The sequence below is a fragment of the Phyllobates terribilis genome, unplaced genomic scaffold (genome assembly GCF_046119375.1).
Source record: "Phyllobates terribilis strain yellow unplaced genomic scaffold, ASM4611937v1 Scaffold_5__5_contigs__length_657084704, whole genome shotgun sequence".
In the NCBI taxonomy this organism is placed as follows: domain Eukaryota; kingdom Metazoa; phylum Chordata; class Amphibia; order Anura; family Dendrobatidae; genus Phyllobates; species Phyllobates terribilis.
The window spans coordinates 118,974,515-118,988,120 of NW_027362765.1; the positions used below are offsets into that span (position 1 = coordinate 118,974,515).

Genomic DNA, 13,606 nt, shown 5'->3' on the forward strand with positions numbered 1-13,606 from the left:
GCGCGTGACTTTTCCCAAGTGCGCTCCCTAGCCTAGCGCGTGACATTTCCCAAGTGCGCTCCCTAGCCTAGCGCGTGACTTTTCCCAAGTGCGCTCCCTAGCCTAGCGCGTGACTTTTCCCAAGTGCGCTCCCTAGCCTAGCGCGTGACTTTTCCCAAGTGCGCTCCCTAGCCTAGCGCGTGACTTTTCCCAAGTGCGCTCCCTAGCCTAGCGCGTGACTTTTCCCAAGTGCGCTCCCTAGCCTAGCGCGTGACTTTTCCCAAGTGCGCTCCCTAGCCTAGCGCGTGACTTTTCCCAAGTGCGCTCCCTAGCCTAGCGCGTGACTTTTCCCAAGTGCGCTCCCTAGCCTAGCGCGTGACTTTTCCCAAGTGCGCTCCCTAGCCTAGCGCGTGACTTTTCCCAAGTGCGCTCCCTAGCCTAGCGCGTGACTTTTCCCAAGTGCGCTCCCTAGCCTAGCGCGTGACTTTTCCCAAGTGCGCTCCCTAGCCTAGCGCGTGACTTTTCCCAAGTGCGCTCCCTAGCCTAGCGCGTGACTTTTCCCAAGTGCGCTCCCTAGCCTAGCGCGCTCCCTAGCCTAGCGCGTGACTTTTCCGTATTCATACATGGATGACGTGTTCCCCTAGTGATGCCGCACACATGGCAGGTTCATTGTTTTGCTCAGATCTTGCGCTGGATGTATTCACAGTATATAGTGTCCAGTTATCTCTGTTCTGTAGACTAACCGGGAAGGAGAAGCTGGTCGGGGGCTTCGACCTCATGTGGAACGACGGCCCTGTATCCCGAGATGACGGCCCGCTAGACTGCATCAGCAATGGGAGATTTATTGCAAACACACACTTAGGTAAGAGACGCCAGTTGTTGCCATATATAAAATGGCCCACCACGCTGCCGCCCGCCGTGTTTAACTATTTATCTACCCTTCAGGCTGCATCAACAACAGAAAGAAGAACTTGAGGCAGCTGATGAAAGTCGCCAGCAAGAAATCTTCCACCGCTCAATAAACTACATGACTGTCTATCCCGTGGTCTACTGAATTTGTAGAGCTGCGGCAAGTGTCGCTGCCCATGACAAGCAGATGCCATTGTCTGGTTCCTACGGACAATACCCTATATTTTTTATATTCAATGAGGTCAACCTATAAAGATGAAATAAGCCCACGCTGCCATTATAAGCCATATGGCGCCAGGATAACACGTCTGGCAAAGTAAGACCTTTATAAATCCTCCATCACTTACAAGACCGCTGCGTTCTTCTTTTAGAATCATACATTCAGTACTTTATTGATCGCCTTCATTTCATCCGGATCCAGAGGGGTCAGGTTAAAGCCTTTCAGCTCTGGTTTACCTGCGGGTACATAAATGGCAGGTTGGAAGGCATGCAGGGACATTGCCACTAAAGTCAGTGTTTACTAGTAACCTACAGATAAGGGAAGACACAGATCCCATCTCCCCTGCATTTACCTTGCGCCTCATACAACTCCTTCACCTTCACTTTCAGCTGAGAGCGAAGATTTTGGATCTCTACGTCCAGCTGTTCCTGATCTGCAAGACAAGTAACAATAAGCCGAATTCAGACGTTCCTGTACAGACCGGCCGAGGGTCTCCTGACCCACACTAAGCAGCCTTATAGGCACAAATCGGGAGACCTGCGTCCAGTCCGTACATCACACACCGTGCACGGGATGTCAGAATTAGGCCCTAGATTGGAATTATGATCCGTTATTAACCCTCTCAGCTCCCTCTCACTCACCTTTCTCAATCATCTGCTTGGTTTTATCTTTTGGAAGGTTAATAAACATGTTACCGAAGCAAACGGTCACCGGCCCTGTGGGTACAGAACAGCGGAGAAGATGGTTGTGTCAGGAGCCGTGAAGCAGGCAGAACCACAAGATGTTATAATCTGGCAATTGGCAGATTTGATAATCTGCCTTGCTCCAAAACTAGTTTCATGCTGGATGTGAAGTAATTTTCCCAGATCCTGGATTATCTGAGTTTTTACTTATGAAGCAATGTTCACCCACCTGAGTGTGAGGGGTCTCTGCCGAGCGCTCGCAGGGCCTCTCTATTCTGATTCCTTTTAAGATCGAGATCCACAATCTGAAATATGAAGGATTAGACAGTGATCATCTTGTGCCCACCTCAGACCTCCTGGACAGCCCACAATGGTCCTGACTGAGAACACCGTCCAGTCACCAAGACTATGGGATCACTGATGGATCTTTGGGGTTGTCAAAGTGACTTGTGGGATCGCAACGTGTGACTGCAACACTAAAGCTCAATGCTTATGGGTATAAGGTCATCAAGAGTTGCCATAAAGAGGGAGTGTTACCCGCGATGATCACAAAATTTTGGTAGTGTATGGGATTCTGCAAAGTTCTGCAGTCGCCCCCGTGCCACCATGGTGCTCAGCTCCTGACACCGTACGCAGTATCACAGGCACGCGCCGTCGCTGACATTATGACACGCCATGTGGGGGACTACTTGGATTTCGGTTTGGGGATATCCTACTTGTCCTGCTGTTAGATTTCACAGTGCAATTTGCTGTTGCCCATTTGCAAACTGGAATGATCCAACATTGGCCTTATAAGCAGTATTATTATTCAGGGGAGCCCCACTGGCACCAATACAATTCAGGGGGCTACACGTACTAAGGGGGCCCTCCGCCGGAGCTACACGTACTCGGGGGGGTCCTCCGCCGGAGCTACACGCACTCGGAGGGGGGGGGGGGGAGGTGCCCTCCGCCGGAGCTACACGTACTCGGGGGGTCCTCCGCCGGAGCTACACGCACTCGGAGGGGGGGAGGGGCCCTCCGCCGGAGCTACACGCACTCGGGGGGGGGCCCTCCGCCGGAGCTACACGTACTCGGGGGGGCCCTCTTGCCAGCCATGTTCTCAATAAGGGGGGCACTGTGGATGCAGACACTTGGGCTGTGGCACTGAAGCCCCTGTACTGCCCCCATGTGAACTCATCTCTCCTCAGTCTGCAGCATGTCACTATCACCACAGTAGGTGCTGCCCCGGTTACCTGCCGCCTGTCCACCAACACATCCTCGGCTTTCTTCTCCACCTCCTGCAGATAAGCCAGCACTGCCTCCGGTTCCCCGTACTTCTCCATGTTTTCACCTGGTTTATGCACGCAGCAGCGCAAAATATTTACGTCACATTCTAAGAGCCGAATTTCAAGATTACAAAAAACCTCTACAAAATGGCGACGGAGACAATTCCCTACAGTTCACTTGCGTCTCTTGTGACAAAAAAAAATAACTTGATTTTAGGAGGACGTGCGCCCTCTAGCGGTCACTTGACACCATCTCCACCCCACTAGGAGGAATGTTGCTTTTTAGCAGGACGTGCGCCCTCTGGTGATAAGACGCGTTAATAACATACAGGTAATCTCCCATCAGCACTGTACAGCAGTTTTTCACGTACTGAACGCCTGAGCTGCATTTCTCTGTTTGTTCTCTGCGGGCTTTGGGTATACACATGATTAAGAACATCCAGTGTTCATATTTGCTTGGGTTTTTGCAACACCCTTAGGCTATGTGCCCACGTTGCATTTATGAAGCAGAAAATTTCTGCTGCATAAATGCAAGTCCTCTCCCGGAAAAACGCATGCGGAATTCCGCACGCGTTTATCGCGCTTTTTTCGCGCGTTTATCACGCGTTTTCCACATGCGGAATTGCCTTGCGTTTTTTATGCATTGAACAAAGGCAATTCTGCTTGCGGAAACGCAAAATTAAATGACATGCTGCGGATTTTTGAACGCAGCATAAACGCTGCGGAAAAATCCGCAGCATGTGCATAGAACTTGCGGAATCCCATTGGGGACCATGGGGTGCGTGTTACCAAGCGTTTTTCAAGCGTTTACGCTGCGGAAATTCCGCATCAAAAACGCTTGAAAAATGCTACGTGGGCACACAGCCTTAAAGAGAACCTATATTTTATTTGATTAATATGTGTTTATGATTAAGCATTTGTTCTTTTTTTTTTTCTTTTATTAGGGTGCTTTCACATTACCTTCAGGCACCTGTTTGATGGTCCATTCTGGGTTTACGTCCGGGCCCCCCTGCAAAACGGGATTCGGGCGTATGCTCCAAAGCATAATGGTGCCGGCAGAGCGAACGTGCGCTCTGACATATATAATTTTCGGAGGTGGACAACCAGACTTAGACTCATGGTTTGTCCGAATGAAGGAGTGTGTCACTTCGAAATGCGTTGACAAACCGCATTTCCACGGATCTTGTCACCTGCTCATCATTGGACCACCGGCAGCGCAGATTTTGATCCACTTTCCTCCAGTTTTTGACATGTTTATCCAGAGCGTAGATCTGCATCAGCCTCTTCCTAAGCTTTTACAAGAGTTGTGATTTCACAACCCCAGCAGGTGAGCAAAACTGTTATTGTCTCCTCTTTTTTCTCGGATAAGATCCTATTGCGCTTATTGTCTTTCCAGTCCCTTTGTCTATCTCTATCTGTTGATGCATATGGCAGAGGATTATCTTCTGCCATATGCATCAAGAAAGCAGCAATTGCAGTTTCACATCACCAATCTGTCACCCAACAGGCAACAAACACAGCCCAGGGTGCTGTAAAACAGCACACAGTGCAAAAGGCATGAAGTGTATTTTAAAGGTCAAATACATTCTATGTCAGAGGTTGAGGTGCAGCAGAGCTATGCTGGCAGGATGGCAACTGCACTGCGCATGATCAACCAGAAGCCGTAAAACTACACTTGATTGTAAAGTGCAGCAGAATAAGTTGGTGCTATATATATAAAAAATCATTATTATACTTTCTTTCATCCTGGGCAAAGGTTCAACTCATCGTTTTGGCCCAGTGTCAAAATACCATGGCCAAGCTCCCAGCTGCTGGGGTGCATGCTCCCCCAACCCCCTAGCTATGTTATCTAGCTCTCTATCATGATAATGATGGCATTTCTGATATGGCCCATAACCAGAAGCCATCTGTCAGTGACCAGTGCTCTCGTCATGATAGATGTGGGGTGACAGAACACAGGAATGAGGAACGTGACAATATGGGGATGTGATGGCGGAGGTTGTCAGTGTAATTGATGGCAGAGCTTGTATGTGAAACATTTTTACTAGTGTAGGTGCCATTCGGTTTCTGAGAAGGTGGTCACTCAGATTTTTCAATTTTTTATTTTAACAATCCAAATCCACAGACTCATGTACAGATATCAAACCTAATTTTACTGACTCCATTTAGAGGCGTATAACAGATCAGTATGGTGACATATTGGACAATATAAAGGAGCATGATACAGAATTGACAGGTTTATCATCTGTTCACTGAAAGGAAAGTGTCACCCCCAATTTTTTTTTTTCAACAATTGGTAAAATTTAAAGTAATGCACACACAGACTTCTGATGCGCCCTGCAGGTGCAGCAGTAAAGCCCCATTTTGACGTCCCTGTACATACAGACATCTGAATAAGGCAAGAGCAGAGTCGAGTCAGGGATCAGAGGACAGCATCCAGATGACTACACTGCTGTGCACTGTACACTGTAGGGGTGACAGCGGTGGTGAGTGCAGGTTGGGCAGCAGCGGTGATAGGATAATAATAATAATAGTTTTTATTTTTATAGCGCCAACATATTCCGCAGCACTTTACAAATTTTAGGGGGGATATATACAGACAATACAGAATAAGCATATCTCATATCGAAAGGAGTGAGGGCCCTGCTCGCAAGCTTACAGTCTATGAGGAAATGGGGGAGACACAAAAGGTAAAAAGTACATATATTGTATAATGCAGCCTTGATATACTAAATAGGATAAATAATAATACATGGACTGGTCGCCAGCCAGTATGTGTACCGTCCTGACAGAGGCTATTAAGTGCATGGTTGGTATGAACCTGAAGTTGAAGAAGATTTTAATATGGGGGAAAACTGGGACGGACAGAGTGTGGTTAGGCGATACGCCAGTCTAAAGAAATGTGTTTTTAGGGTTCGCTTGAAACTGTGGGTATTGGGAATTAATCGAACTGTCCTGGGTAGTGCATTCCAAAGAATTGGCGCAGCACGCGAGAAATATTGGAGACGGGAGTGGGAAGTTCGGATTATGGAGAATTTTAGTTTTAAGTCATTTGCAGAACGGAGGGCACGTGTAGGGTGGTAGACTGAGACAAGAGAGGAGATGTAGGGGGGTACTGAAGCATGGAGAGCTTTGTGGGTAAGCGTGATAATAAGTTTAAATTGAACTCTATATTGGATGGGCAACCAATGCAATGACTGGCACAGGGAAGAGGCATCGGTGTAGCGATTGGCGAGGAATATGATCCTGGCTGCTGCGTTAAGGACGGATTGGAGAGGGGAGAGTTTAGTAAGAGGGAGACCGATTAGTAGAGCGTTGCAATAGTCTAGACCAGGGGTCTCAAACACGCGGCCCGCGGGCCGCATGCGGCCCCTGAGGCTGCTTTATGCGGCCCGCAGGCACAGACCCCTTGACGATCCCGACCTGGTCCAGGATGAGCCACCGACAGCAGCGCTGAATTGCCACACAGAGACTGTTTCCCAGCACTGCATTTCCAATGCCAGCCGCTGGCCAATCAGAGGCCAGCAGCTGATATCTGCGTGTCGGCGCAGCGAGTATGACGTCATTGCCATATGCAGATGTCAGCTGCTGGCCTCTGATTGGCCGGCGGCTGACATTGAAAATGCTGTGCTGGGAGACAGTCTCTGTGCGGCAATGCAGCGCTGCTGTCGGCGGCTCCTCCTGGACCAGGTCGGGATCGTCAAGGGGTCGGACTCTGTGGTGCCTGCGGGCCACATCTGCAGGAAGGCCGCCGAGGGAACGGAGGACAGGTGAGAATCATCTTTTTTTTTTTCTATTTTATGTGTGTGAAGAACAGCACAGAGGGCACAGAGCCACAACATGGGGACCGGGATGGTGCACAGAGCCACAAGAGGGGACCTGGATGGGGCACATAGCCACAGGATGGGGACCTGGATGGGGCACATAGCCACAAGAGGGGACCTGGATGGGGCACAGAGCCACAACATGGGGACCGGGATGGGGCACATAGCCACAAGAGGGGACCTGGATGGGGCACATAGCCACAAGAGGGGACCTGGATGGGGCACAGAGCCTCAAGATGTGGACCTGGATGGGGCACATAGCCTCAAGATGTGGACCTGGATGGGGCACATAGCCTCAAGATGTGGACCTGGATGGGGCACAGAGCCACAAGATGGGGACCAGAGCCACAAGATAGGGACCTGGATGGGGAACATTGCCACAGGATGGGGACCTGGATGGGGCACATAGCCCCAAGATGGGGACCTGGATGAGGCACATTAGTACAAGATGGGCGCCAGGATGGGGAACGTTGCCACAGGATGGGGACCTGGATGGGGCACATAGCCTCAAGATGTGGACCTGGATGGGGCACATAGCCTCAAGATGTGGACCTGGATGGGGCACAGAGCCACAAGATGTGGACCTGGATGGGGCACATAGCCTCAAGATGTGGACCTGGATGGGGCACATAGCCTCAAGATGTGGACCTGGATGGGGCACATAGCCTCAAGATGTGGACCTGGATGGGGCACATAGCCTCAAGATGTGGACCTGGATGGGGCACAGAGCCACAAGATGGGGACCAGAGCCACAAGATGGGGACCTGGATGGGGAACATTGCCACAGGATGGGGACCTGGATGGGGCACATAGCCCCAAGATGGGGACCTGGATGAGGCACATTAGTACAAGATGGGCGCCAGGATGGGGATTGTTGCCACAGGATGGGGACCTGTATGGGGCACATAGCCACAGGATGGGGACCTGGATGGGGCACATAGCCACAGGATGGGGACCTGGATGGGGCACATAGCCACAGGATGGGGACCTGGATGGGGCACATAGCCACAGGATGGGGACCTGGATGGGGCACATTAGTACAAGATGGGGACTTGGATGGGGAACATTACTACAAGATGTTTTCCATTATTACTATATGATGCTAATTGTAAGACAATATTACTGTATGTGGCCAATTGGGGGAAATAAAATTGTAAAAAAAATAAAAAATAAAATAAAGCATGAAAAAATATTGGGCACTAAAAATGCTGTTTTATATGTAAACTAAAGTAAACACAAAAAAGTGCATGTTTATTATCGCCACATCCATAACGACCCAAGCCATAAAAAAAATAAACACGGCAAAAATGTTCAAAAGGTGTATACAAAAAAAATGGTATCACTAAAAATGTCACATTGAACAAAGAATGCGGCCCCCCAAATTCAAATTTTTTCCATGTGCGGCCCATATACCCAGCCGAGTTTGAGACCCCTGGTCTAGACGAGAATGAATAAGAGCTACAGTAAGAGTTTTTGCCGAGTCAAAGGTGAGAAAAGTCCTGATTCTTGAGATGTTTTTGAGGTGTAAATGACATGAACGAGCAAGTGATTTGATGTGAGGAGTGAAGGAAAGATTTGAATCAAAAATGACCCCAAGACAGCGGGCTTGTTGCTGGGGAGTAATGGTTGAGCCACAAACAGAAATGGCAATATCGGGCACAGGTAGGTTAGTGGAGGGAGGGAAGACGAGTAGTTCAGTTTTTGACAGATTCAGTTTTAGGTAGAGGGAGGACATAATGTTAGACACGGCAGAAAGACAATCGCTGGTCTTTTGTAGTAATGCAGGGGTGATGTCCGGAGCAGAGGTGTATAATTGGGTGTCATCAGCATAGAGATGGTACTGAAAACCGAATCTACTGATTGTTTGTCCAATAGGAGCGGTGTATAAGGAGAAAAGAAGGGGGCCTAGGACTGATCCTTGAGGAACCCCGACAGTAAGGGGAAGGAGAGAGGAGGAGGAGCCGGCAAAAGACACAGAGAAGGAGCGGTCAGAGAGATAGGAGGAGAACCAGGAGAGAACAGTGTCCTTGAGGCCAATAGTGCGGAGCATAGTGAGGAGGAGCTGGTGATCCACAGTGTCGAATGCTGCGGAGAGATCCAGGAGAATCAGCAGGGAGTAGTGACCATTAGATTTAGCTGTTAATAAATCATTAGAGACTTTAGTGAGGGCAGTTTCAGTAGAATGTAAAGAGCGGAAACCAGATTGTAAAGGGTCAAGAAGAGAGTTGTCTGAGAAATAGCGGATTAGACAGGAATGGACCAGGCGTTCCAGGAGTTTAGAGATAAAGGGAAGATTGGAAACTGGTCTGTAGTTGGCCGTGCAGTTCTGGTCAAGGGATGGTTTTTTAAGTAATAGTTGTATGCTGGCGTGTTTAAAAGAAGAGGGAAAGATACCAGATGAGAGGGAAAGGTTGAAAATTTTTGTTAGGTGAGTGGTGACAGCTGGAGCAAGGGACTGAAGGAGATGTGAGGGAATAGGGTCACTGGTGCAGGTGGTAGGGCGAGAAGATGCAAGGAGCCTGATCACTTCATCTTCTGTGACTGGTTTGAAGTCAGAAAGTGAGCAAGATACAATGTGGCGGGGGAGAGCATGCATAACATTTGGGGATTGGGAGAAAATTTCCTGTCGGATATGGTCAATTTTTTCTTTGAAATAATTGGCCAGATCGTCAGCGCTGAGGTCGGTGGTCGGGGCCTGTGTTGTTTGATTGAGGAGAGAATGAAACGTGTCAAAGAGTCGTTTAGGATTATTGGAAAGTGAGATGATGAGGTTGTTAAAGTAGGTTTGTTTGGAGAGGTGAAGGGCAGAGTTATATGTTTTCAGCATAAATTTATAGTGGAGGAAATCTTCGGGCAGATTAGATTTTCTCCACAGCCGTTCAGCGCACCTGGAGTACCTCTGGAGAAGACGTGTTTGAGGCGTGTGCCAGGGTTGTCGCTGTCTATGCTGAATTGTTCTTTGTGTAGGAGGTGCGGCTTCATCCAGGGCGCATAGCATTATTTTGTTATAGTGCTTCAATGCAGAGTCGGGACATGAGAGGGAGGAGATTGGGGCCAATGATGATTGCAACCTTTTTATAAATTTCTGGGTGTTAATGGCACGTACATTTCTATAAGTGTGGACGGTGGGAGTGTCTTGAGTAGAGTCGCAGTTCTTGACAGATAATGAAAGAAGATTATGGTCAGAGAGTGGAAGGGGAGAGTTAGTAAAGTCATGTACTGAGCAAAGCTGGGAGAAGATCAGGTCCAATATGTTCCCGTCCTCATGTGTAGGAGAATTAGCAAGCTGTGAAAGGCCGAAGGAGGAGGTTAGTGATAAAAGATGCGTGGCAGATGGGGAAAGAGGATCGCCAATTAGGATGTTAAAATCTCCCATGATTATCGTGGGGATGTCGCAGGATAGAAAATTTGGAAGCCAGGCGGCAAAGTGATCCAGGAATTGACGGGGGGACCTGGAGGGCGATAGACAACCGCCACTCGCAGGGCGAAGGGCCGGTAGAGTCTGACTGTGTGGGCCTCAAAAGACGGGAAGATAAGGGAGGGTACAGGGGGGATAACCTGAAAAGTACATTTTGTTGAAAGAAGCAAACCAACACCTCCACCTGATCTGTTGTCAGGTCGCGGGGTATGAGAGAAATGTAGGCCACCATAGGAGAGAGCTGCCGCGGCGGTGGTGTCCGACTGCTGAATCCAGGTTTCAGTGAGAGCCAGAAGGTTGAGGGAATTAGAGAGGAAAAAGTCATGGATGTAAGAGAGTTTATTACAAGCTGAGCGCGCATTCCAAAGGGCACAGTTGAATGAGACAGAAGATATGCAGGGAATATTAATGAGATTAGCAGGGTTTCTGAATGTAACAGGGAAAGAGTTAGTGTTATTATTACTGGAGGGTCCTGGGTTGGGAGAAATATCACCTGCGACTAATAGAAGGAAGATACAGAGAGTGAGCAGATGATTGAGTGATTTGTGAGAGAGTTTCCTGTGTTGTATGGTGGGAATGAATGGATCTGTGTGGTATAACGTTGTGAAGAGAGCATGACAACTGTACATAGGAGAAGAGAGGAGAGAGGGGTTAATATGGATGAAGTGTGCAGAATTTGTGGGAGAACGGTGAATGTGGATGATTGTAGCAGCCAGAATATAAATTGCACAGATACAAATGGTGAATACTGTTTGCCCAAAAGATGACATGGAAGCAAGTTTGTTTAATTGTCTTGCATGTCTTACCTGTCTCCTGCCCTGTCCAACTGCCATCTTCTAACTGCCGGGGCACTTTGATAAATTATGGCACTTCGATAAAGTATGCTTAAATGCTATATGCATAAATGCCTCCGCATAAAATAGGAGCTCCAGGGCAGTGGTGGTGAGTGCAGGTTGGGCAGCGGCAGTGATAGAAACTCCAGGGCAGCGTTGGTGAGTACAGATCAGCAGCCTGATATTGTACTGCTAATACCAGGCTACCGACCTGTTCTCACCACTGAAGAAAGTTACTGCAGCTGAAGAAAGTTCTCACGGCTCAGAGCAGCCCTGCAGTGGTAACTTCTTCCATCGGTGAGAACAGAGCGGTAGCCTGGGCTTAGCAGTACAATGTCAGGCTGCCGACTTGTATTCACCTACGCTGCCCTGGAGCTCCTATCACCGCCGCTGCCCGACATGCGCTCACCACCGCTTCCTTGGAGCTACTGTCACCGTCGATGCCAAACCTAACTCACTGCTGGAGAAAGTTACTGCTGCAGCCCTGCGGTCGTAACTTCTAGCAGTGAGAACAGGTCGGTAGCACGGGATTAGCAGTACAATGTCAGGCTGCCGACTTATATTCACTACCGCTGCCCTGAAGCTCCTGTCACCTCCGCTGCCCGTCCTGTACTCGTAGGCTCTGCACCATCGCCCCTCCTGTCACTGCAGAATACTATGAGCGGTGATAGGGGGAATTGTAGTTCAGAGCACATCTCTGGACTACAAGAAAATGGCGTCCAAATCCTCCCACAGCTGTGACCTGGACAGCTCAGGGGGTGTGCCCACTGACCTCCGTCTCCTATGCCCATGGGCTGCCGTATTTGAGGTGTGTAGGTGTTGTGCTCAGACACTTACACATCAGCAAATAAACATGTCAGCCCCCAGCAGCTGCAGAAGAAAATTAATAAGTAAATACATGTTAAAAAACACAACATGCCATTTTGTATTAGAGATAATTGTATAATCAATAATTATTACTACAATAAAAAAAATTGCAACACATTCCCTTTAAGACTATGTGCTCATGTTGAGTATTTTCTGCAGATTTCTCCAGCGCGTTGGCAGGAAAAATGCAGAGTAAAATATACGTGTTTTTATGCGATTTTTGTTACACGTGTTTTTACTTGTGGCTTTTTCCCATTTATTTGAATAGGTGAAAATGCTGAAAGAACTGACCCGCTGCAGAGCCGAAAAACGCTGAAAAGACTGACCCGCTGCAGAGCCGAAAAACGCTGAAAGAACTGACCCGCTGCAGAGCCGAAAAACGCTGAAAGAACTGACCCGCTGCAGAGCCGAAAAACGCTGAAAGAACTGACCCGCTGCTGAGCCGAAAAACGCTGAAAGAACTGACCCGCTGCAGAGCCGAAAAACGCTGAAAGAACTGACCCGCTGCAGAGCCGAAAAACGCTGAAAGAATTGACCCGCTGCAGAGCCGAAAAACGCTGAAAGAACTGACCCGCTGCAGAGCCGAAAAACGCTGAAAGAACTGACCCGCTGCAGAGCCGAAAAATGCTGAAAGAACTGACCCGCTGCAGAGCCGAAAAACGCTGAAAGAACTGACCCGCTGCAGAGCCAAAAAACGCTGAAAGAACTGACCCGCCGCAGAGCCGAAAAACGCTGAAAGAACTGACCCGCTGCAGAGCCGAAAAACGCTGAAAGAACTGACCCGCTGCAGAGCCAAAAAACGCTGAAAGAACTGAACCGCTGCAGAGCCGAAAAATGCTGAAAGAACTGACCCGCTGCAGAGCCAAAAAACGCTGAAAGAACTGAACCGCTGCAGAGCCGAAAAACGCTGAAAGAACTGACCTGCTGCAGAGCCGAAAAACGCTCAAAGAACTGAACCGCTGCAGAGCCGAAAAACGCTGAAAGAACTGACCCGCTGCAGAGCCGAAAAATGCTGAAAGAACTGACCCGCTGCAGAGCCGAAAAACGCTGAAAGAACTAACCCGCTGCAGAGCCGAAAAACGCTGAAAGAACTGACCTGCTGCAGAGCCGAAAAACGCTGAAAGAACTGACCCTCTGCTGAGCCGAAAAACGCTGAAAGAACTGACCCGCTGCAGAGCCGAAAAACGCTGAAAGAACTGACCTGCTGCAGAGCCGAAAAACGCTGAAAGAACTGACCCTCTGCTGAGCCGAAAAACGCTGAAAGAACTGACCCTCTGCTGAGCCGAAAAACGCTGAAAGAACTGACCCGCTGCAGAGCCGAAAAACGCTGAAAGAACTGACCCGCTGCAGAGCCGAAAAACGCTGAAAGAACTGACCCTCTGCTGAGCCGAAAAACGCTGAAAGAACTGACCCGCTGCAGAGCCGAAAAACGCTGAAAGAACTGACCCGCTGCAGAGCCGAAAAATGCTGAAAGAACTGACCCTCTGCTGAGCCGAAAAACGCTGAAAGAACTGACCCGCTGCAGAGCCGAAAAACGCTGAAAGAACTGACCCGCTGCAGAGCCGAAAAACGCTGAAAGAACTGACCCTCTGCTGAGCCGAAAAACGC

At 49.0% G+C, this 13,606-nt stretch overlaps 2 protein-coding genes across 4 annotated transcripts in view; one reads left to right on the forward strand and one right to left on the reverse strand.

Annotated features, from left to right (window-relative positions):
- TTLL9 (tubulin tyrosine ligase like 9) overlaps nt 1-2,093 on the forward strand; it is a 20,534-nt gene extending 18,441 nt beyond the window's left edge. The window contains exons 13-14 of one of the 2 annotated variants that reach the window (XM_073682824.1): nt 717-841; nt 925-2,090. In XM_073682824.1, the coding sequence (XP_073538925.1) occupies nt 717-841; nt 925-1,001 (202 nt within the window). In that variant the 3' untranslated portion in view covers nt 1,002-2,090. Of the gene's footprint in view, nt 1-716; nt 842-924 lie in introns of both variants that reach the window. The other variant, XM_073682825.1, reaches the window with a different exon arrangement.
- PDRG1 (p53 and DNA damage regulated 1) overlaps nt 1-11,294 on the reverse strand; it is a 16,175-nt gene extending 4,881 nt beyond the window's left edge. Inside the window, exons 1-5 of one of the 2 annotated variants that reach the window (XM_073682828.1) lie at nt 11,105-11,294; nt 2,021-2,096; nt 1,750-1,824; nt 1,461-1,541; nt 1,236-1,344 (exon numbers count right to left, since the gene is read on the reverse strand). In XM_073682828.1, the coding sequence (XP_073538929.1) occupies nt 1,262-1,344; nt 1,461-1,541; nt 1,750-1,824; nt 2,021-2,096; nt 11,105-11,131 (342 nt within the window). In that variant the 5' untranslated portion in view covers nt 11,132-11,294 and the 3' untranslated portion in view covers nt 1,236-1,261. Of the gene's footprint in view, nt 1-1,235; nt 1,345-1,460; nt 1,542-1,749; nt 1,825-2,020; nt 2,097-3,023; nt 3,260-11,104 lie in introns of those variants that run through there. The other variant, XM_073682826.1, reaches the window with a different exon arrangement.
- Between the last annotated feature and the right edge of the window lie 2,312 nt (nt 11,295-13,606).